This window comes from Malus domestica, chromosome 02 (genome assembly GCF_042453785.1).
Source record: "Malus domestica chromosome 02, GDT2T_hap1".
NCBI classification, from domain to species: Eukaryota; Viridiplantae; Streptophyta; class Magnoliopsida; order Rosales; family Rosaceae; genus Malus; species Malus domestica.
This window is the reverse complement of record NC_091662.1, coordinates 2,222,201-2,243,385: the sequence shown is the minus strand read 5'-3', so window position 1 is coordinate 2,243,385 and position 21,185 is coordinate 2,222,201. Positions and strand designations below refer to the sequence as shown.

Genomic DNA, 21,185 nt, shown 5'->3' with positions numbered 1-21,185 from the left:
CACCATTGGAGCCCTCCCCCCTGGCAATAGGCAATAAAATATTAGTTTTTTTTGTTTGTTTAAATAATACAAAATAAAATTATTTGTAATTTCGGATAAGAATTTTTAAATCGTTCTCGTTGCGCCACGTGTCATTGTGGTGTAAGGTAGATGGAGAAGAAGTGGTATTTATAGAAAAGTAAAAAGAATTTTTTACAAATTTTTTTTCAGATTTTTTACAATTTTTTACATTTTTTTTAAAATTTTTTATTCAAACAATTAATCTCTGCTGTTGGATTTAAAAAAAATTGAATTCCAACACTCCAGATTGTGCCACGTGTCACAACAATAACTTTTCTTAATTTTAAAACTATTTTTTCTTTTTATTACCCTTGCATCGGACAACTAGTATTTAAACCTTTTGGGATCGAACGGACCGTGGGAAGCCACGTGGCTTTCCATCGGTCACTGGGCATCTCTGCGCGCGTGGGCCCTGGCGCCTGATTTCCGATCGGGCGATGCGCTCCCACTCGCGAGTGAGGGGCACGCGCCTGACACAAAAAAAATTAAATAAGGCTTGGCCCTCGGGCTGTAGGCCCGTCAATTCCCCACCCCCCGGCCCTCGGGCTCCCACCCTCACTCAGGCTCTCCAAGGCTGGAGTATTGTCCACCGGGCCTCGGGCCCTTTCCTCTCCCCTGTCCCCCGAGCAATGTCCATGGGTGGACTTGCTCTTACAAGCAGTTCTCCCCTTGAAGAGAATCCCACGTTGATTAGATTACTCTTTATAGTACTAATTGGTTTTATAGTAGAACTCCAACTTTCTTCATAGTATCAAAGTAGGTTGCCTAAATGTGAAGCCTAACGGCCACATGCGTTCCACATCATCAATTTTTTGTTGTGTATGTATGTACATAGAAATTGAGATGAACTTAAATAGGTAGTCGTGTTTAAATAGAAAAACTCTTAATGAAATGTACAGTATAATCCCATGATAAGAACCATTCAAATAGTAGGTCTTCAGTCAAAGGCCATTCCGCCAAAACTTTTATCCAAAATAAATCATTTGGCCATTTATTTATTTTGAAAGTATTTTTTTCAACTCGTATATTTTTTTTTTCATCTATTTGTTTGATCACAATATACTACACGTTTTTTTTCAAGTTGACTCAAACTTAACAGGGATGAGTTTTCAACAAGAACTAATAAATAAACAATTCATATTATACATATAATCATGTGCACAAAGCTTAATGCATACAGTTGAACGCGTATTTTGTGGCGTTTCTCGGTGCACAATACTTGTCATCAACACTTGTAGAACAATAGACGAATCTTAAGAAGATTAAGATTCGCTGGATCCAACTTCATAGGCTAGGTGACATTAGATTTAGAGGAAAGTATAAATTTACAGGGAGGTTTTTGGGAAAATGATTCGATTAATTGAAAAATGAACGAAAAATAAGCGATGGGAACTCATATCTAAGCATGGTTTAGACAATGACTAAGTCTACAATATATTGTTCACTATGATGGACTAAAAAAGAAGAGGTGCTTCTCCTTCCTCCTCCCCTTATGACGAGTTTTATTCATGGCTCTCTCTAAAAAGGAAGGTTTCCCAAAAAGATTTCATTATTTTGGAATAAAACAAAACACATTATAATGATAGATAGTAATTAATACTACGCAAACCATGTTGAGAAAAAGTTAAGAGTACACAACTCTAACAAAAGTGTTAGAGAGACAACATAAATAAACAAATTACTTGTATTACACACACAAAATATTACAATACTCAAACTCTCAAGGACACACTTGAGAAGCTATGACACTCACTAACTTTCTAGAGACAAACTCTAAATCACTCACACTCCTCACAAGACTACTCTTACTTCTCACTCTCACTTAGTTGCCTACTTCTTCTTACAAGCTTACAACACCACACCCATATTTATAGGCATGGTTGCCGACTTTACTAGCACTTTCTAGTGCATATTCATGCACATACTGCACCGACATACAAGCCCTTCTTAGTAGCCGACTTTATTACTTGGCTAAGAATGCCCATCTAGATTATTCTTTAGTATTTTAGATTACTCTAGAATTTGGTTTGTTAACCAACTTCTTATTCTAGAGTTATGTAGGAATTTCTTCACAAATAAATTGGGCTTAATTAAATATGGGCCTTTTGGGCTGGTGTTGATTCTTCAACACTCCCCCTCAACACTAGCTCATTCTTTTCTCCATACCAAGTTGATAACGTTTTACCTCCCTTGGCTTTGGCACTAAGTTCCAAGTTTGATATTGCTCAAGTACAGTGACTTCTTCTCCTAACTTTGAGCCACTTAGGTTCAACTGCTTCTTCTTCTATGGCTGCATTGGCGTATTTAGGATTTGGCTTCCGGATTCTTGTTGACCTTCTTAGTTATGATTGTGGAGTTGATACTTCCACTTCACTAGGTCTATCTTCTTTTGGTTGTTGATATACGTCAGCTTGCCAAGGGTTTTGGGGCACTGCTTTCTCAACACCATCACCATCAAGTGAATCCTCATATTCATCTGGTCTTGATTGGATTCGAACATTTTGCTCCCCCATCTTCTGTTGCAGCTTATCTTCAATCTCTCTCGAATAAGGCAATGCCTTTTTTTCTGAAGACCACCAAGAAGATGCTTCATCAAACACCACATCTCGTGATGTGTAACACCTTCCAGTCGTAGGATCACAACATTTCCACCATTTTCTTTGGCTGTCGTATCCCATAAAGATACATCGGACTGCATTCTTGTCAAACTTGCTATGTAAATGACTTGGAACAAATACGTAGCACACACAGCCAAAGACTTGAAAGTAACTAACTGTAGGTTTCATATCCCACAGTTTTTCAAAGGGTGAGACAAATTCTAACCTTGGTTGAGGAAGCCTGTTGATCACATGAGCTGCAGTTCTCATTGCTTCGGCCCAATACCTTCCTGGTACATTCTTGGCATGGAGCATACTTCGACATATTTATGCAAGATGCTGGTTCTTTCTTTCCGCTACGCCATTATGTTGTGGCGTGTTGGCACATGTGAACTGGTGATGTATTCTACATTCTCGTAGATACTGGGAAAAATCATTCGAGGTATATTCTCCTCCATTATCCGTGCGTATGCAACAGATCTTTTTTCCCACTTCTCCTTCAACTGTCTTCTTAAACTTTTTAAATTTTGAAAATGTTTCAGATTTTTCTTTCATAAAGAAAACCCAAACATACCTGGAGAAGTCATCAATGAACTTCACCATGTATCGCATTCCACTTATTGATGGTTGCTTGACGGGCTCGAACATATCAGAATGAACCAACTCCAATGGATATTTCGCTTTAAACTTCGACTCTTCGTATGGTAGTTGATGTGCTTTACCATACTGGCATCCTGCACAAACCGTGTCTATTCTCACGTCAAGCTGAGGTAGCCCCTTAAGCATTGACTTCTCCATCATCACATTTAGCTTGTGATAGCTAATGTGACCTAATCTCATATGCCATAAATCTGCTGTCTCATTTTTCCTTGTCTTGTCTACTTATGCAGTTTCTGCTGACATTACATAGATTGATTGCACTGCCGTCCCTCCATTGTTGGCGTCCCTAAGATATTGAGGTGTCGATACACCTTCACATCTCGTGGACCAAAAAGACATAATTTCCCAATGACGTCAGTTACGGCACTGAAAGTAGATTTTTCTTCATACCTGGAACATGGTAGACATCTTGAAGCGGCACATGGTTAGTGTTGTATCGGGGCTCAATTACTGTCTTGTCGATGTGAGCAATCGGTAGCCTCGAGTCGTTAGCCGTCACCACTAAGTGGCCTCCTTTGTACTTAGTCAGACTTTGTAACTTTTTCTCATCACCTGTCATATGGTTTGAGCGGCCTGAATCCCCAATCTAATCATTCTGGTAGTCAATCGACTCCGGACTTGCTGCTGTGAGAGCTGATTCTTGCTTTTCCATAGCAACGGATGCTCCAGCGTCCCATTCTTCCTCCAGGGCTAGAGACGCAATGACATCCCAATCATCTTCATTTTTCTTCTCTGAGTTGGCGACGTTACTTTCTGCAGGCCTTTTGAACTAGCAATCCTTCGACATGTGGCCATTCTTTCCACAATTGTAACACTTGCCCTCAAACATTTTATTATTCTGGGACTGACCATGGTTGCCGTGATACTTCGGAACTCCCCTTGGTCGAGAACTCCCTATTCCTTGATGACCTTTTTCCTTGTCACCATTTCTTTTAGATCCACTACCAGCACGCCGCTTAAAACTGCCTTTACTTTCGGTGTATAGTGCTTCCTCCTCACCTCTTGACAAGACCCCTCCCATTTGCTTTGCCAAAACTTCTTGATCGGCAAGCAAATTCTCAAACTCAACAAGTGATGGTTGGGTCGGCCATCCTTGTACAGCAGCAACGAAGCCTCGATATTCAGGTCTTAATCCATGGATAATTATTCCTTTTATCCTGGATTCTACAATGGAAGCACTAGGATCTAATTCATGTCTCGTTGGGCCACCGATAACAACTCGTTCTCGAGAAGCTGTAGTCTTGTATCGTTCCTATTTGAAAAGAGTGTGGCGTAGGTGTCCTACGCTTTTTTCGGTGTCTAAGCCTTCCGTATGTGCTCCAACATGTCATCTTCGACTATAGTTTTTAGGGCAAACATGGCTTTCCCTGCCTTGATCTTCCACTTCCTCAAAATGCCACTGGTGTCTTCTTCCGGCTGTATAACTTCATTACCGCCGACGACATCCCAAAGATCTTGGCCTTGTAGGTAAGACTCCATACACGTCGACTATGTGTTGTAATTTTTGTTGTTTAACTTCTTGATTCCTCCAACAACTTGAAGATCTCCCATCGTGTCGGCAAAATTTTGATGAGCCGAACAAGATTAACTAATAATCTTGCGAAGTACTAAACTTCTCACAATTCTTAAAAACTTCACTAGAGACGGTCCCTGATCGTACCGCTCTGATACCAATTGTTGAGAAAAAGTTAGAGTACACAACTCTAACAAAAGTGTTGGAGAGACAACACAAGTAAACAAATTACTTGTATTACACACACAAAATATTACAATACTCAAACTCTCAAGGACACACTTGAGAAGCTATGACACTCACTCACTTTCTAGAGACAAACTCTAAATCACTCACACTCCTCACAAGACTACTCTTACTTCTCACTCTCACTTGGTTGCCTACTTCTTCTTATTACAAGCTTACAACACCACACCCATATTTATAGGCATGGTTGCCGACTTTACTAGCACTTTCTAGTGCATATTCATGCACATACTGCACCGACATACAAGCCCTTCTTAGTAGCCAACTTTATTACTTGGCTAAGAATGCCCATCTAGATTATTCTTTAGTATTTTCGATTACTCTAGAATTTGGTTTGTTAACCAACTTCTTATTCTAGAGTTATGTAGGAATTTTTTCACAAATAAACTGGGCTTAATTAAATCTGGGGCTTTTGGGCTGGTGTTGATTCTTCAACAAACCACTCATCTAGGCCTGTTCACAAAGTAATTTTTCATGACTGTTCACTCTTAAGGTCATCATCTCATCCTTATTGTTCACTCAAATCGGTTTGATTATTATTATGAAATTTTTTGTTTATTGACAATATCTTATTTGTCTATATATCGTGTCACAGATAGATATCTAAATGACTTTGGATTTCAATAAAATTTTGTAGGGCTAGTATTTAAATGATCACCTAATACATAATGGGTTCAGATAAGAAATATTGTCAAGTAGGTCTAGACGAGTAGTTAGCACATGTTAAGTTAGTAACTATTATGAACACTTTTCTAGCTGTTATAGATTCGTTTAGAACATTCTGAGCGGCAGACGGCTAGGTCATTCTAGCGGAGGATCCTATTCACGATCGTCTGAAAGCATTTTAGTATGATTACAATGAAATAGTTTTGATAACTTCAACATTTGATCAAGTGTACTGTGGACTACATTGTATGCAACCGTGCAGTTAACTAGCTAACTAATTATACATTGCCGGATATCAGTATCATATATATTCGGACACTAATGCAATTAGGTGACCACATTGGCATTCGTTTCCTAATACAAGGACGAAAGAGGAGGAAAAGATGATCAAAGCCATGAACTTTAGGAACGTGATGGTTCTAGCTATAGCAGTGGCAACAGTAGCAACGATGTCACATACAACAGCAGCTACAGAGTATGTAGTTGGAGACGACTTGGGTTGGACTGTCCCGCCCGGCGGCGCTGCCTATTACGTTTCATGGGCTGCCAATCATAGCTTTGTACTTAACGATGTTCTACGTGTGTAAAAAACTTCTCTGAACTGATTCACCATTAGTTCATTAACTAGTAACTTTTATTTTTATGTGTATGTTGAAAAGTGTCACACATTGCCTTTAATTATAATTAGTTAATTTACATGATGATATCGTTGCTTAATTTGTGCAGACTTCAAGTTTATAGAAGGAGAACATACCGTGGCTATGGTAACCAAGGAAAATTTCGAGATTTGCAACACCACAAATCCCATATTTGAACTCCAGAAACCAAGTATTATTGGATTTACTGCGTCAGACACATATTATTTCACCTGCACCATCGCCGGCCACTGCGCTGAAGGCCAAAAGGTTGCGGTTTATTTCTCTCCCTCTTCAAATACTCCAAGTCCAAGTCCAAGTGGTGCTCCTCCTACCCCTGCTACTTCCCTGCCGCCCGTCAAATTTCTCTCTAAAATACTTGGGCACAGAAAAGTGTGATATGTAACATTTGTTATTTAATTGCGTGAAGTCCTTTATGATGAATTATTTTTCGATAAAAACCATACACATGTATTGGAATTCCTTGACAAGGGGCAAATAAACTAAGAATTAGTAAGATCACGGCAGTGTACTTTTATTTATAATTAGCCTATATTCTACTATAGTGATCAAGAGAGGAAAACCCAAAGATTTATTTGGTAGGCTAAAAGCTAGCACTCCATAGCCATGCATCAAAATGTTTACAATTTTTATCATTAACGTTAAGAAAAAGGACATAGACAGATTCTCAATAAATTAACTATGAACTGCCTTCGGCTTTTAGCTGCTAGTTAAAAAGAAAAATAAACTCTCTTGAATCGTCCCTTTATTTTGGGAAATTTCAGTAGAAGTTTCAACACACGCTACTACAAAAGGAAAGCCGAGCCACGGATGTCATGTCCATGGCTCACCACACGTGGGTTTTTTTTTTTTTTTCACAAGCCACGAATATTGAAGCGCGTACATTGAAATTCTGAGTTTTAGCGACAATATTGATCTTTTACTGACGAAATTTTGATACATTTATGGGAGTCTTAACGAAACACTTCTGGTACTGTTCACTTTTAACGTTAAAGACATTTTTACTCTAAAATGTCACTTATGGTACTATTCACTTACAACACCTTTTTGTCATTTTGGTTAAAACTCAAAGTTTTCAAGTCATTTTCTTTAGTTTTCATGCTGACTTCACAAGTCGTCAAAGGTTAAGGTTATAAAATTCAAAGTTTTCAAGTCATTTTCTTTAGTTTTCATGCTAACTTCACAAGTCGTCAAAGGTTAAGGTTATAAAATTAGTGGCCGGTTCACTCTTTGCTGACGTTGCTCATCGTCACTGAATATGTGTCGTGACAAAGTTTTAAGTTTGATATTTTTAGTTGAACAATACTTAGCCACTCAAAGATGAGTAGTAACTCCTACTGACACACCCTGACCGACGGAGCTCGAAGCATGCTGGCCGTCACCGTGAGGTGATGTAACCATAAGGGTAAGTGCTGTGAAAAAGTGAATAAATTAAAACCAAACCAGAAGTAATTTAAACTAAACAGTGAAAGAGTGCGCAGTCGTGGGAAGAACCCACTACAATTATTCAGAGCATAATAGACAGTACGACTACAATAAGGTGGTCAAAGTTGCTAAAGTACACTTATTACACAATAGTAGATAAGTTCATACTTCTAAACAGAGATAATGTCAGAACTGCCGAAAGTTCCTCGAATGCCACAGAGAGTACAACTATCTAGGTCCTGCAGGGGCGAAAAACAAAGTTGAGCGAGTCAACAAAACAATGTTCGTAAGAAAAACCTTTAATTTCGAACATAGTAACCATTTGCTGTAAAACAAGTATAGTTTCCTTAAAACATATTACATAAGTATGTAAACAATAATACAACAACAATATAACCAGAAATATGCCAAGTCATGATATATCAAATGCCACAATAATATAATCATGTGATAATCAAGTATAAACAAGTGCTCATCCATCTAAGCTGACACACGAATTCGTACAGATAATTTCTGATGCGAACAAGACTGGGTGTAATCAATACGCTCTAGTATTACGATCACGTGAAGGCTGGTGCAAAAGCACGGTCACATATGAGTCGCAATTGCCTAATGCAAATTGTGCGACAGGACTGGCACCTAACTTGGATCCAAGGCAAGCGAATGATGCGGATGTGAACATATACGTGAAAGACTGGCCCTGGCCCTGGGGCGAGTACTAACACGAGGGTGCAGCAAGATGAACATGTACAATTATGTATAAATGTCATTACAGTAATATCACAACCATATAGCAGCATGTATCACAATTAATAGCACAATAACGATACTTGGCAATATAAGCGTAAAAATTAAGTAAATACGCATTTATGGAAACTATAACTATGTATAGGTATAAAAACAAACTGCCAAGTCACAAATACGTTGTCAGATTGTAGCCCCCAAGCCTTGCCTAACCCCTCAAGTCCTCGGGATATGTTTCTCCTATATGTGAAATAACTATTTTTAAATTAATTAAAGCACATATACGGAAACTTAAATAAAACCCCCATAGTTTGCTCAAACCTAGGGTTTAAATATATGAAATCAATCTACTCGACATCACGGAGCTACATAAATTTTCAGAAAAATTTTTGAACGCCAAACGAGCCACCACGCGCCGGCTATGGCACGGCCACATGCGCCGACAACGCGCAGGTAGAGTTGACGGAGGCCTAACGGCCATTAGGAATATTCTGTCGTCTTCTCCAGTGGTCCTCGCCATCCACCGCCGTCTGAACTCGCCGGAATCTGGAAAAAGTAGCTGGTTTATGGGAAAATTTTCAAACCTTTGGAGTCCAAAAAATGGACGGATGTGGCCTGAAAATGGCTTGAAATATCTTACCAAAATCGGGCTCCTCGAGACTCGGTTGTTTCGACGTCAAAGCTTCTTCAAAATTGTCCTAGGAGCCTCGGGGAGTTGTAAGAGAGCTTCCGCGAGTCCTAAAATGCAGTTGATGAAGAAGATCCCTGTTGATGTGAACCTCCAAAAGTTGAACCTCCATTTGGTATCTGTGTAAGAACACCTCCAGTAGTAAAAATACATCTTCATTACTAGAAGATCCTTGAGTCATTGAAGACTGAGAATCAGATCCAGTAGCCCCTTGCATATACAATCCAACAAAATTAGGAGATAAATTGTTCGCCACAGAGTCAGCTTCTCTTTCTGCACAGAACAACTGTTATCTGAACTCTCTTAAGGACATAATTGCATCTCTTGTAAATATCACAGTTCTAATAACAAAATATTCCTCTGGCAAACCAAATGATGCAGCAACAATGAAATCATTATCACTCACAACTTCACCAGTAGCAATCAATTGTTCTTGAATACTTATGAGTTTAAACAAGTACTGGTCAATAGAATTACCCCCTTTTTGCATGGTCTGAAATTCTGTTTTCAGAATATTAACTCTAGCTTTAGAAATAGAAGCATATCTATCATGTAAATTGGTCCAAGCTTCTTAGTTTTAAGGCCTAAAATATGTCCAATAGACTTATCTGACAACGTAGCAATCAACAAACTCAAAAGAGCAAGATTCACAGATTCTTATTCCAAGAATTCATCAGAAATTGTATTAGTGACCCCCTGATCAGTGCTAATCACAAACTTAGATGGACACTTAGCAGATCCATAAAAAAGACCGAACAATTTATACCCTTTTAGTACAGATGTAAACTGAAATGTTTTCTTATCATTCAACTTTATTGTCAGCATACCCAAAAACCCTTCAATTTTCACAGAAGGTGATGTCATTGTCACTGAAAGAATGTAATTAATCAACAAAGTTTATTACGATTCTTCAAGATTCTGAAGATGTAAATCACCAAGCAGCTACCTGATACAATCCTTTTCAAAGAAACTCAGAAAATCACCAATATTCAATCAAACGGAAATGACTTCATGCCCAAAAAAATCCAACTAAATAAGCAGAAATGACTTCGTGCCCTCAACAGAACTTCAACTAATCAAACAGAAATGACTTCGTGCCCACAAAAAATCTCAAGATTTAATCAAGAATGGCTTCGTGCCCTCAAAGAAAGATCATTACTTCTCTAACAAACTGAAATACAAACTTTCTGAACCAATCTTCAAGAATTACCCAGAAAACAAGAATTCCAAATCTTTCAACTTTGAAAGAAAGAATCGCAGAAACCTTCATAGAACATTGAGATTATGAATAATTTGGAACAATTCACATGAATCTTCACTAAAGTCGGCACTGACACTTGAAACCCAGATTGCCATTGTTGCAGCAGCTGAAGAAATCACTAGAATATAGCTGGAAACATAGCAAACAATCAAACCTCACAGCAAAATCACTGGCTCTAGTACCATCTTAACTATTCTGAATTAATGAAGAACTGAACTAAATTAATGAAGAAATGAAGAAGAATGCTCAGCAAGAAAACGAAGTGGAAGATGAAAGAAGAGAGAGAGACTGAATATGCTTTTGTTATTGCTTTTACAACGGTATAGTGCTATTACACTTAGGTTGCTATATTTAGCATTCTTACACTCTTTGATGACATAGCACTCTCTCAATCCAGCTCACTTAACTAACCAATTCCTAATAGTGCAACTAACTTCTAACAAACCTTAGCTGACATGGCAGGGTGGCCTATAGAGCTGCCATGTGTCTTTAGTTATTACACAAGTCAAAGTGAAACGAATTTTGAGTTTCAGAAAGTAAAGTGATAATTTTTTAGTTACAAAGGCAAAACAAGATCAAAATAGAGTTTCAAGAGGCGTAACTAAAAATAAGCCTAATATACAATGTAATTTGTCAGCCTGATGCCGGTTATATGACTCACTTAAACTTTGTTTTCTTTGCTAATTTCTAAAAAATATAATTGAAATCGTATTTCTTAGGAAAACATGTACTATCCCCAAGTTGGCTCCTCCCAATTGAGATATAATATTCTAGCGGAGGATCCTATTCTTGTCTGAAGCCCTTTTAGTATTATTCATACAATAAAACAACTAGTTATGATAATTACAACATTTCTTCAAGTACTATATATCTCCCATACAGCTTTGCAATTATTTAATAAATTATAAACTGCCGGATATCATACACAATGTGCACATTTCATATCACATGGCGGATAGTCTCACTCAACCGTTTCCTAAGTTCAAGTTGTCCTCTATATATATATTCAGAAACTAATGCAATTAGGACACACATTAACATTCATTTCAATATACAAGGAAGAAAGAGCAGGAAAAGATGGTTAAAACCATGAATTTTGGGAATGTGATGGTTCTAGCTATGACATTGGCAGCAGTAACAATGATGTTGCATACAACAGAAGCTGCAGAGTATGTAGTAGGAGACGACTTGGGTTGGACTGTCCCGCCAGGCGGCGCTGCCAGTTACGCTTCGTGGGCTGCAAAGTATAGCTTTGTAGTTGACGATATTCTATGTAATAAACTTATTTACTGCATTCTCCATTTATTTCATTATCTTTTTGTGTGAGTGCGAGCGCGTGTTGAAAAGTGTCATGCATGCATTGACCAATTTTAGCTAATTTACACGATGATATCCTTGTTTGTGCAGACTTCAACTTCACAGAAGGAGAACATACAGTGGCCTTAGTAACCAAGGAGAATTATGAGATTTGCAACACCACAGATCCCTTGTTTAAACTCGATGGACCAAGTGCACTTCAATTTCTTGCGTCAGACACATTTTACTTCACATGCACCTTCGCCGGCCACTGCGCTGGAGGCCAAAAGGTTGCGGTTTATATCGCTCCCTCTGCAAACACTCCAAGTCCAAGTCCAGGTGTTGCTCCTCTTGCTCCTCCTCCTGCTGCGTCCCTGCCCTTCACATTTGTGTCCAAAAAACTTGGGTTCAGGAAAGTGTAATCTGTAACATTCATTATTTAATGGCGTGAATCATACGCTTGTATTGGAATTCCTTAGCAAGGGGGAAAGAGCTAAGAAATAATAAAATCGTGAACGTGTACTTCTATTTATAATTAGCCTATATTTAACTGATTAAGAGAGAAACCCAAAGATTTTTTTGGTAGGCTAAAAGCATTCCATCTCTCCTGCATTAGTGATTAAGAATATAAGATAAAGAAGAACTACATCTCAAACGCATACTTAATTTACTCAATAGGTCAATTAAGAACTGCCTTTGGCTTTAGCTAGATAATATGAAAAATACACTCTTTCCTGAATGCATCCCTTTAATTTTGAGATTCCAGGAGAAGCTTTCAAGTTTAAACACACTACTTGAAAAATAGGCATGAGCCACGGATTTGGTGGCCAAGGCTCACCATCATGGCTTTTTTTGGGGGGGGGGGGGGGGGGGTTATAAAGCACGGATAGTGTGGCATGTGCATTCAATAGCACTACCTAGTAAACAGCACGAGGACGGGATTCGTGCCTCATTCGTGTTCAACCTTTCCTTGGCCACTGACGAGTCTGCGACTTTTAGACGTAATTGACCACTGACAAGACGAGAGAGGTTGTTAGTTAGTAGAAGAATGAAAGAAAAGGTTATTACTGTTAAAACAGAGTCTGTAATCACTTAATCATAATCCAAGGAAATCAGTTTCTCTCTATCTTTACAAGCAGTTATCCCCTTGAAGAGAATCCCACGTTGATTTGGATTACTCTTCGTAGTGCTAATTGGTTTTATAGTGGAACTCCAACTTTCTTCATGGTATCAAAGTAGGTTGCCTAAGTGTGAAGCCTAACGGCCACATGCGCTCCACATCATCCATTTTCTGTTGTGTATGTGTGTACATAGAAATTGGGATGAACTTAAATAGGTAGTCGTGTTTAAATAGAAAAACTCTTAACGAAATGTACAGTATAATCCCATGATAAGAACCATTCAAATAGTAGGCCTTCAGTCAAAGGCCATTCCGCCAAAACTTTTATCCAAAATAAACCATTTGGCCATTTATTTATTATGAAAGTATTTTTTTCATCTCATATATATTTTTTCATCTCATCCTTATTGTTCACTCCAATCGGATTGATTATCATTATGAAGCATTTTGTTTATTGACAATATCTTATTCGTCTATTTATCATGTCACATATAGATATCTAAATGACTTTCGGTTTCAATAAAATTTTGTAGGGCTAGTATTTAAATGATCACCTAATACATAATCGGTTTAGATTATAAGAAATATTGTCAAGTAGGTCTAGACGAGTAGTTAGCACAGGTTAAGTTAGTAACTAGTATGAACACTTTTCTAGCTATTATAGATTCGTTTAGAACATTCTGTGCGGCAGACGGCTAGGTCATTCTAGCGGAGGATCCTATTCACGATCGTCTGAAATCATTTTAGTATGATTACAATGAAATAGTTTTGATAACTTCAACATTTGATCAAGTGTACTGTGTACTACATTGTATGCAACTGTGCAGTTAACTAACTAATTAATTATACATTACCGGATATCAGTATCATATATATTCGGACACTAATGTAAATAGGTGACCACATTGGCATTCGTTTTCTAATACAAGGACGAAAGAGAGGGAAAAGATGATCAAAGCCATGAACTTTAGGAACGTGATGGTTCTAGCTATAGCAGTGGCAACAGTAGCAACGATGTCACATACAACAGCAGCTACAGAGTATGTAGTTGGAGACGACTTGGGTTGGACTGTCCCGCCTGGCGGCGCTGCCTATTACGTTTCATGGGCTGCCAATCATAGCTTTGTACTTAACGATGCTCTATGTGTGTAAAAAACTTCTCTGAACTGATTCACCATTAGTTCATTAATTAGTAACTTTTATTTCATGTGTATGTTGAAAAGTGTCACACATTGCCTTCAATTATAATTAGTTAATTTACATGATGATATCGTTGCTTAATTTGTGCAGACTTCAAGTTTACAGAAGGAGAACATACCGTGGCTATGGTAACCAAGGAAAATTTCGAGATTTGCAACACCACAAATCCCATACTTGAACTTCAGAAGCCAAGTATAATTGGATTTACTGCGTCAGACACATTATTTTACCTGCACCATCGCCAGCCACTGCGCTGAAGGCCAAAAGGTTGCGGTTTATTTCGCTCCCTCTTCAAATACTCCAAGTCCAAGTCCAAGTGGTGCTCCTCCTACCCCTGCTACTTCCCTGCCGCCCGTCAAATTTATCTCTGAAAGACTTGGGCACAAAAAAGTGTGATATGTAACATTTGTTATTTAATTGCGTGAAAGTCCTTTATGATGAATTATTTTTCGATAAAAACCATACACATGTATTGGAATTCCTCGACAAGGGGCAAATAAACTAAGAATTAGTAAGATCACGACAATGTAGTTTTATTTATAATTAGCCTATATTCTACTAGTGATCAAGAGAGGAAAACCCAAAGATTTATTTGGTAGGCTAAAAGCTAGCACTCCATAGCCATGCATCAAAATGTTTAGAATTTTTATCATTAACGTTAAGAAAAAGGACATAGACAGATTCTCAACAAATTAACTATGAACTGCCTTCGGCTTTTAGCGGCTAGTTAAAAAGAAAAATAAACTTTCTTGAACCGTCCCTTTGTTTTGGGAAATTTCAGTAGAAGTTTCAACACATTACAAAAGGAGATCTCAGCCACGGATGTCGTGTCCATGGTACAAGCCACGAATATTGAAGTGCGTACATTGAAATTCTGAGGTTTAGCGACAGTATTGATCTTTTACTGACGAAATTCTGATACATTTAATGCTGACTTCGCAAGTCGTCAAAGGTTAAGGTTATAAAATTAGTGGCTGGTTCACTCTTTGCTGACGTTGCTCTTCGTCACTGAATATGTGTTGTGACAAAGTTTGATATTTTTAATTGTAAAATATTTAGCTAATCAAAGATGAGTAAGAACTCCTACTCAAAATATTGTTCTTTTTAGTTTCCAAGATGTGACCAGTAAAAATTAACAACTTAAAATATATCTGTATATATATAACGACACATGATATACAACATGTGCTTCGGGTGCAATGAAAAATTTCTCTGGTACAACGAGTTTTGGTATGTACCTAGTGGCTTATGCCTTTAGCCGATAGAAATACTTATGATTGCCCTAATTTGTCAGTATTTGTTGTAAATTTTATTTTTTAAAGAAATTTCTACGGTATGAGAGAAATTTTATTAAATCAAAATGTTTGTTGTAAAATGTTTACAAAAGTGATATCTTAAATCATTCTAAATTTTGAAAAGTGAAATTTAAACTTAGGTGCTCTAACCACTTGGTTTAACACACAAATGCAGAAAAAAAATAAAATAAAAGGATAATATGCTTATTTACATACTAGCAATAATTGTTTATAGTTAATTACAACTACAAAAGTCTTATAACAAAGAATTTTACTTATATCAATAGTCTCCACTCTCCAACTAAGTTACTTTGGCTAGCAGCAGGTATATCTATAGGGGTGTGCTATCCACACACCTCATTTTAGTTCTCACACACCCCTTAATAATTTCTGTCCGTTAATCTTCTTCAATTCATCCAATTCGACGGTTGAAAATTAAAAAGGTAAAAAGGTGTGTGAGAAGTAAAATGGGGTGTGTGGATATCACACCCCTATCTATATTATTTAGGGAGTTTTAATGAAAAGGGTTTGGGCTAACAAATATTTAACCAAAATTCATATCAAAATATTATTTAACCAAAATGGCTCAAAGTTTAATAAAAAAATCATCCAAAACTATTGTCCACTGGTCAAACTTACAAGCCCAACCCGTTATAAATCTACACTTCCTTAAATACCTCTAAATGATTCGATATTGTCTTGACTCTTGATCAACCTCAACAAATTGCCATAATAATTCCCTATCTTCTTATAAAATCGAATTCCCCCATTTCAAAAACAACCAAATCAAAGTTCAAATCAAATTTGAAAAATGAAGCATTCATCAGAACAAAGCCGCCGAAACAAGTTCAAAGAAGTTTAATGGCATAAAGCGGCAAAAAAATGTTTGAAAAAAATAAACCAAAACATAAAACTGTTTCTGGAAAACCCAAAACATAACACTGTTTCTGGAAAAAAAAAAATCAGATACAATGTTTGTTTTGTCTGTGCACAAACAAACACTGTATCTGGTAAGAAAAGAACCAAAATCCAGAAACAGTAACTTAAATTCTAGAAACAGTGACTTAGATTCCAGAAACAGTCTATATGTTTTAACCTTTGATTGTTTCTTTTCTTTCATGCATCAGTTGATTATATTTAAGAAACAATGTGCTTATATTGCTTTGAATCCAAATATAGTGAAATTTACTATTTATTTTCTAGCTTACATTTAAGAAACAGCGTGTCTATTTCATTTGGATCCAGAAACAGTTTATTTTTACAGTCCAGAAACTGTGACCCGTCGTTATTATTGAATAACATGCATATCTCAAATTTATTTTTTGGAGAAACAAACGATAAACTCCACTGACGAAGAAAAATTGAAAAACAGTACATCGCATACACTATGAATAATAACGACGATCACACTTCAACGAAATAATACAAAATATAAATTAAATAACATGAGGATCTATATTTTTGTTTCAAAGAAAAAGAAGAATGTCTGCAAAACAACGATGAACTCCATTAACGACGAAAATATGAAACTCGACCTAAAAAAGTTAGGGGTAAAATCGACAAATCATAATTTATTATAGTTGGACCATTTTTAGTTGGACTACTTTAAATGGGCCTTGTACTAATCATTAAACAAAACTTATAACATGGTTTTTTTTTATTAAAACTAAAATTTTTCAAGCCATTTTCATTAGTTTTCCTTATTATTTATCATTAAAATTTGGGAACTGTTATTAGCATTGAAAAAAATATCATTCTACATCCCTCGGCAATGTATTTTTCTTTCTAATTATAGAAAATTTAGAATGCACATAAAAGTTTTAGAGTACCAATAACAATTCACTAAAAATTTTCAGTATTCACTTTGACATAATAAATATCGAAGTTCACCTACCCGTAGATCATAACGTGCCAATTAAACTTCACCAATACAGAGATTGGATTTGCCGGACGATGTCACCCAACCACACAATGCCATGCATATATGAGAGAATGTTTATAGAACCGGCCCCTTGTGAACGACCAATTGGCCGGCCGGCTATCTTCCTGAGGTTTAAGATCGTTTCCCTTATAAATCCAAAATATCGAGCATAACCTCCATACAATTGCTAGAACACAAGGACAGAGAACTTGAAAGATGATTAAAATTACTATGAATGTTATGCTTCTTGTTGTAGCAATGGCAGCAATTTTTTTACTTAGAGCAGAAGGTAGAGAATTTTTAGTTGGAGACGAGTTGGGTTGGACCATTCCTCCGGGTGGCGCTGCCGATTATACTTCATGGGCAGCCAAGCACAGCTTTGTAACTGGCGATGTTATAGGTAAACTTCTCTATATTTTCCAGTTTAGATCTTTCTTTTTTTTTTTTTTTTACAAAATTGGCCAAAATGATCATTTTTCAAATCTCAATTGCTCAGTTTTTCAGTATGTCGTTAATTTACATCGTCAATCTTTGATCGTTATGTTGTGGATATCTAATAGTACTACGGTTTAGTGGTATCCATCTTCACTTATAAGTGAGAGGTCTAATGTTGATTCTAGTCAAAGACGAATTTGAACCACATTATTGCTAGCCCATTATGAGGCTAAGTCTACCCTCTCCCCCTTAAGGTAGATAATATCGTTTCAACAACAACAACAACAACAACAAAGCCTTTTCCCACTAAGTGGGGTCGGCTATATGAATCCTAGAACGCCATTGCGCTCGGTTTTGTATCATGTCCTCCGTTAGATCCAAGTACTCTAAGCCTTTTCTTAGAGTCTCTTCCAAAGTTTTCCTAGGTCTTCCTCTACCCCTTCGGCCCTGAACCTCTGTCCCATAGTCACATCTTCGAACCGGAGCGTCAGTCGGCCTTCTTTGCACATGTCCAAATCACCGGAACCGATTTTCTCTCATCTTTCCTTCAATTTCGGCTACTCCTACTTTACCTCGGATATCCTCATTCTCAATCTTATCATTTCTCGTGTGCCCACACATCCCACGAAGCATCCTCATCTCCGCTACACCCATTTTGTGTACGTGTTGATGTTTCACCGCCCAACATTCTGTGCCATACAACATCGCTAGCCTTATTGCCGTCCTATAAAATTTTCCCTTGAGCTTCAGTGGCCTACGACGGTCACACAACACGCCGGATGCACTCTTACACTTCATCCATCCAGCTCGTATTCTATGGTTGAGATCTCCATCTAATTCTCCGTTCTCTTGCAAGATAGATCCTAGGTAGCGAAAACGGTCGCTTTTGTGATCTTCGCTAGATTGCTCCGGTCATTAGTGTGGATAAGTATATAAATGGATAGAGATAGGAAAGCAAACACAAGATGTACGTGGTTCACCCAGATTGGCTACGTCCACGGAATAGAAGAGTTCTCATTAATTGTGAAGGGTTTACACAAGTACATAGGTTCAAGCTCTCCTTTAGTGAGTACCAGTGAATGATTTAGTACAAATGACATTAGAGTACAAATGACATTAGGAAATATTGTGGGAGAATGATCTCGTAATCACGAAACTTCTAAGTATCGGAGTGTGGTATCATCTTGACTTGCCTTATCTGTCTCATAGGTAGATGTGGCAGCTTCTCTGGAAGTACTCTTCCTCCATCCAAGGGTGGTATCTTTAACTGGTGGAGATGCACAAGGTAATGTATCAATTTCACTTGAAGCTTACTTGTAGTTTCAGGCTTGGTCCAGCGCGATACCAACCATGTAGTAGGAGTTCCCCAAGTCGCCGAGCTAGGGGATCTGCTGAAAGAGCTGCCAGACAAGGTAAGCAATCAGAGCTCCGGCTGATTGTTCACCTTCTCCCCATCTTGCAGCAGCATGAAGGATAAAGAGAAGAAAAATGAGAAGAGATGATATGGGATACTTTTGCTTTTGAAGAAGTAACTTTCCACAGGCTTATTCTTGAACTGAGCTGGAGGGTTTTCTGGTTTCCTCCAGAGTATAAGGCCGACTGAAGAATTTGAGGGTCAAAACAAGTCCATCAAATCTAGAGTACGTTCGACCCTGCTGATATGGGATACTTTTGCTTTTGACAGAGTAATGGATGTATCGGCACGTGTGCTATTACGCTTGTCTCCACATGCTTCCTTGTATCCTTCGCACTTGCCCTATCTGTTCCTCAAGCAGATGCGGTATCTTCCCTGGAAACATAAGATGTTGAAGATGAGTACTCGAGAGCAATGCCAGGTAAGTAATCAGGTAAGGGGTTCCAGGCAGTCAGTTCCTGGCTGGGAGCTTGATTTCAAGTGCTGACTGATTGCTCTCTTTCTCCTTGTCTTGCAGGTAAAAACAAGGCCAAAGGAAAAGACAGGGAAAAAGCATGATATGGGATACTCTTGCTTTTAACCCTGATGATATGAGATATTCTTGCTCTAGTATAGCTTGTTTGCAGAGGTATTATCGGGGGGAAAGAAAGCTGAATATTTCGAAAGGTTTCGTTGGGAGTGCCCTCTCAGATATGAGGAAGGGTTGAGCATTTTTGCAGGTCTGCCTGTCCGTTGGGGATGGAGGTCGACATATATAGGAGTCTCCCTAACAACAAGTAGTAATGCTATTCCTTTACCCTGCTTGGTCATAGCACGGTAGTGGGAGCTGCCAGCTTCACATGTTTTAACTCTGTCAGAGCACTTTGAAAAAGTGGTATGTGGTATTTGGCTTTCGAGATTCGGAGGACGATACTTCTTCGATTTTTGAGAAAGCAATCATGCTGGGGGTCTGGCTCTCGAGATTCGGGAAGCAGTGTCTCTTCGATTTTTGAGAAAGTAATCATGTTGGGAGTCTGACTCTCGAGATTCGGAGGGCGGTGCCTCTTCGATTTTGGAGTAAGCAATCTTGTTGGGAGTGTTTTCTCGGATGTGAGTAAAGGTTGGGCATGTTTGCTAGTCTACCTTGCCACGAAGCACGGAGGTTGACACACAGGGGCTTTCCAATTATCCAGCAGTGGTACTGTTCCTTTATCCTTGTGGGTAATAATATGGTAGCTAGACCTTCAAAATTTATGTGTCTAAACTTTGTTAGTGCTGTTTCTTTGCTATTCTTTTACCTTTCTTGGTCAGAGCGATGTAGTGGGAGCTGCAAGCTTCACGTGCTCAACTTTGGCAGAGACTTTGGCAAAGTTATATGTGGTACCCATGAGCTATTGTTGCGTGTGGGAAGTGGGTGATTGAACAGTAAGATTCATGTGCTTTCTACTTCACCAGAAGTCTTCGACAAAATGCCCATAATTTTCGCAAAGCTGAGTGTGCGTGTGACAGGTGCTGACAAGGCTAGAAAAGTAGGTGCCTCTTCGATTTCTGAGATCGGCCCTCGTGGTCTCTGAGCAGCCCAACTTTTGAGAAAGCGAGCGCCTCTTCGATTGATTCGGAGAACGATGCCTCTTCGATTTTTGAGAAAGCAATCATGCTGGGGGTCTGGCTCTCGAGATTCGGGGAGCAGTGTCTTTTCGATTTTTGAGAAAGTAATCATGTTGGGAGTCTGGCTCTCGAGATTCAGAGGGCGGTGCCTCTTCGATTTTGGAGCAAGCAATCTTGGTGGGAGTGTTTTCTCGAATGTGAGTATAGGTTGGGCATGTTTGCTAGTCTACCTTGCCACGAAGCACAGAGGTTGACACACAGGGACTTTCCAATTATCCAGCAATGGTACTGTTCCTTTACCTTCTCTTCGATTTTTGAGAAAGTAGTCATGTTGGGAGTCTGGCTCTCGAGATTCGGAGGACGGTGCCTCTTCGATTTTGGAGCAAGCAATCTTATTGGGA

At 38.3% G+C, this 21,185-nt stretch overlaps 2 protein-coding genes across 2 annotated transcripts; both read left to right on the top strand.

Moving 5' to 3' along the window:
• The first annotated feature begins 11,593 nt into the window (after positions 1 to 11,593).
• Positions 11,594 to 12,234, top strand: LOC103452119 (cucumber peeling cupredoxin-like). Its single transcript, XM_008391615.3, has 2 exons — positions 11,594 to 11,789; positions 11,924 to 12,234. Exons 1-2 carry the CDS (start codon positions 11,594 to 11,596, stop codon positions 12,232 to 12,234), a joined length of 507 nt encoding a protein of 168 aa, XP_008389837.3.
• Positions 12,235 to 13,910: 1,676 nt separating this feature from the next.
• On the top strand, positions 13,911 to 14,389 carry LOC139189699 (umecyanin-like). Its single transcript, XM_070808827.1, has 2 exons — positions 13,911 to 14,076; positions 14,223 to 14,389. Exons 1-2 carry the CDS (start codon positions 13,911 to 13,913, stop codon positions 14,387 to 14,389), a joined length of 333 nt encoding a protein of 110 aa, XP_070664928.1.
• The last annotated feature ends 6,796 nt before the right edge of the window (positions 14,390 to 21,185 follow it).

Bases quoted from the DNA above. Each gene is read 5' to 3' on its own strand.
- LOC103452119 (XM_008391615.3), top strand. From the start codon at position 11,594: ATGGTTAAAACCATGAATTTTGGGAATGTGATGGTTCTAGCTATGACA. The intron at 11,790-11,923 runs GTAATAAACTTA...TTGTTTGTGCAG, and splicing joins TGTAGTTGACGATATTCTAT to ACTTCAACTTCACAGAAGGA.
- LOC139189699 (XM_070808827.1), top strand. From the start codon at position 13,911: ATGGTTCTAGCTATAGCAGTGGCAACAGTAGCAACGATGTCACATACA. The intron at 14,077-14,222 runs GTGTGTAAAAAA...TAATTTGTGCAG, and splicing joins TGTACTTAACGATGCTCTAT to ACTTCAAGTTTACAGAAGGA.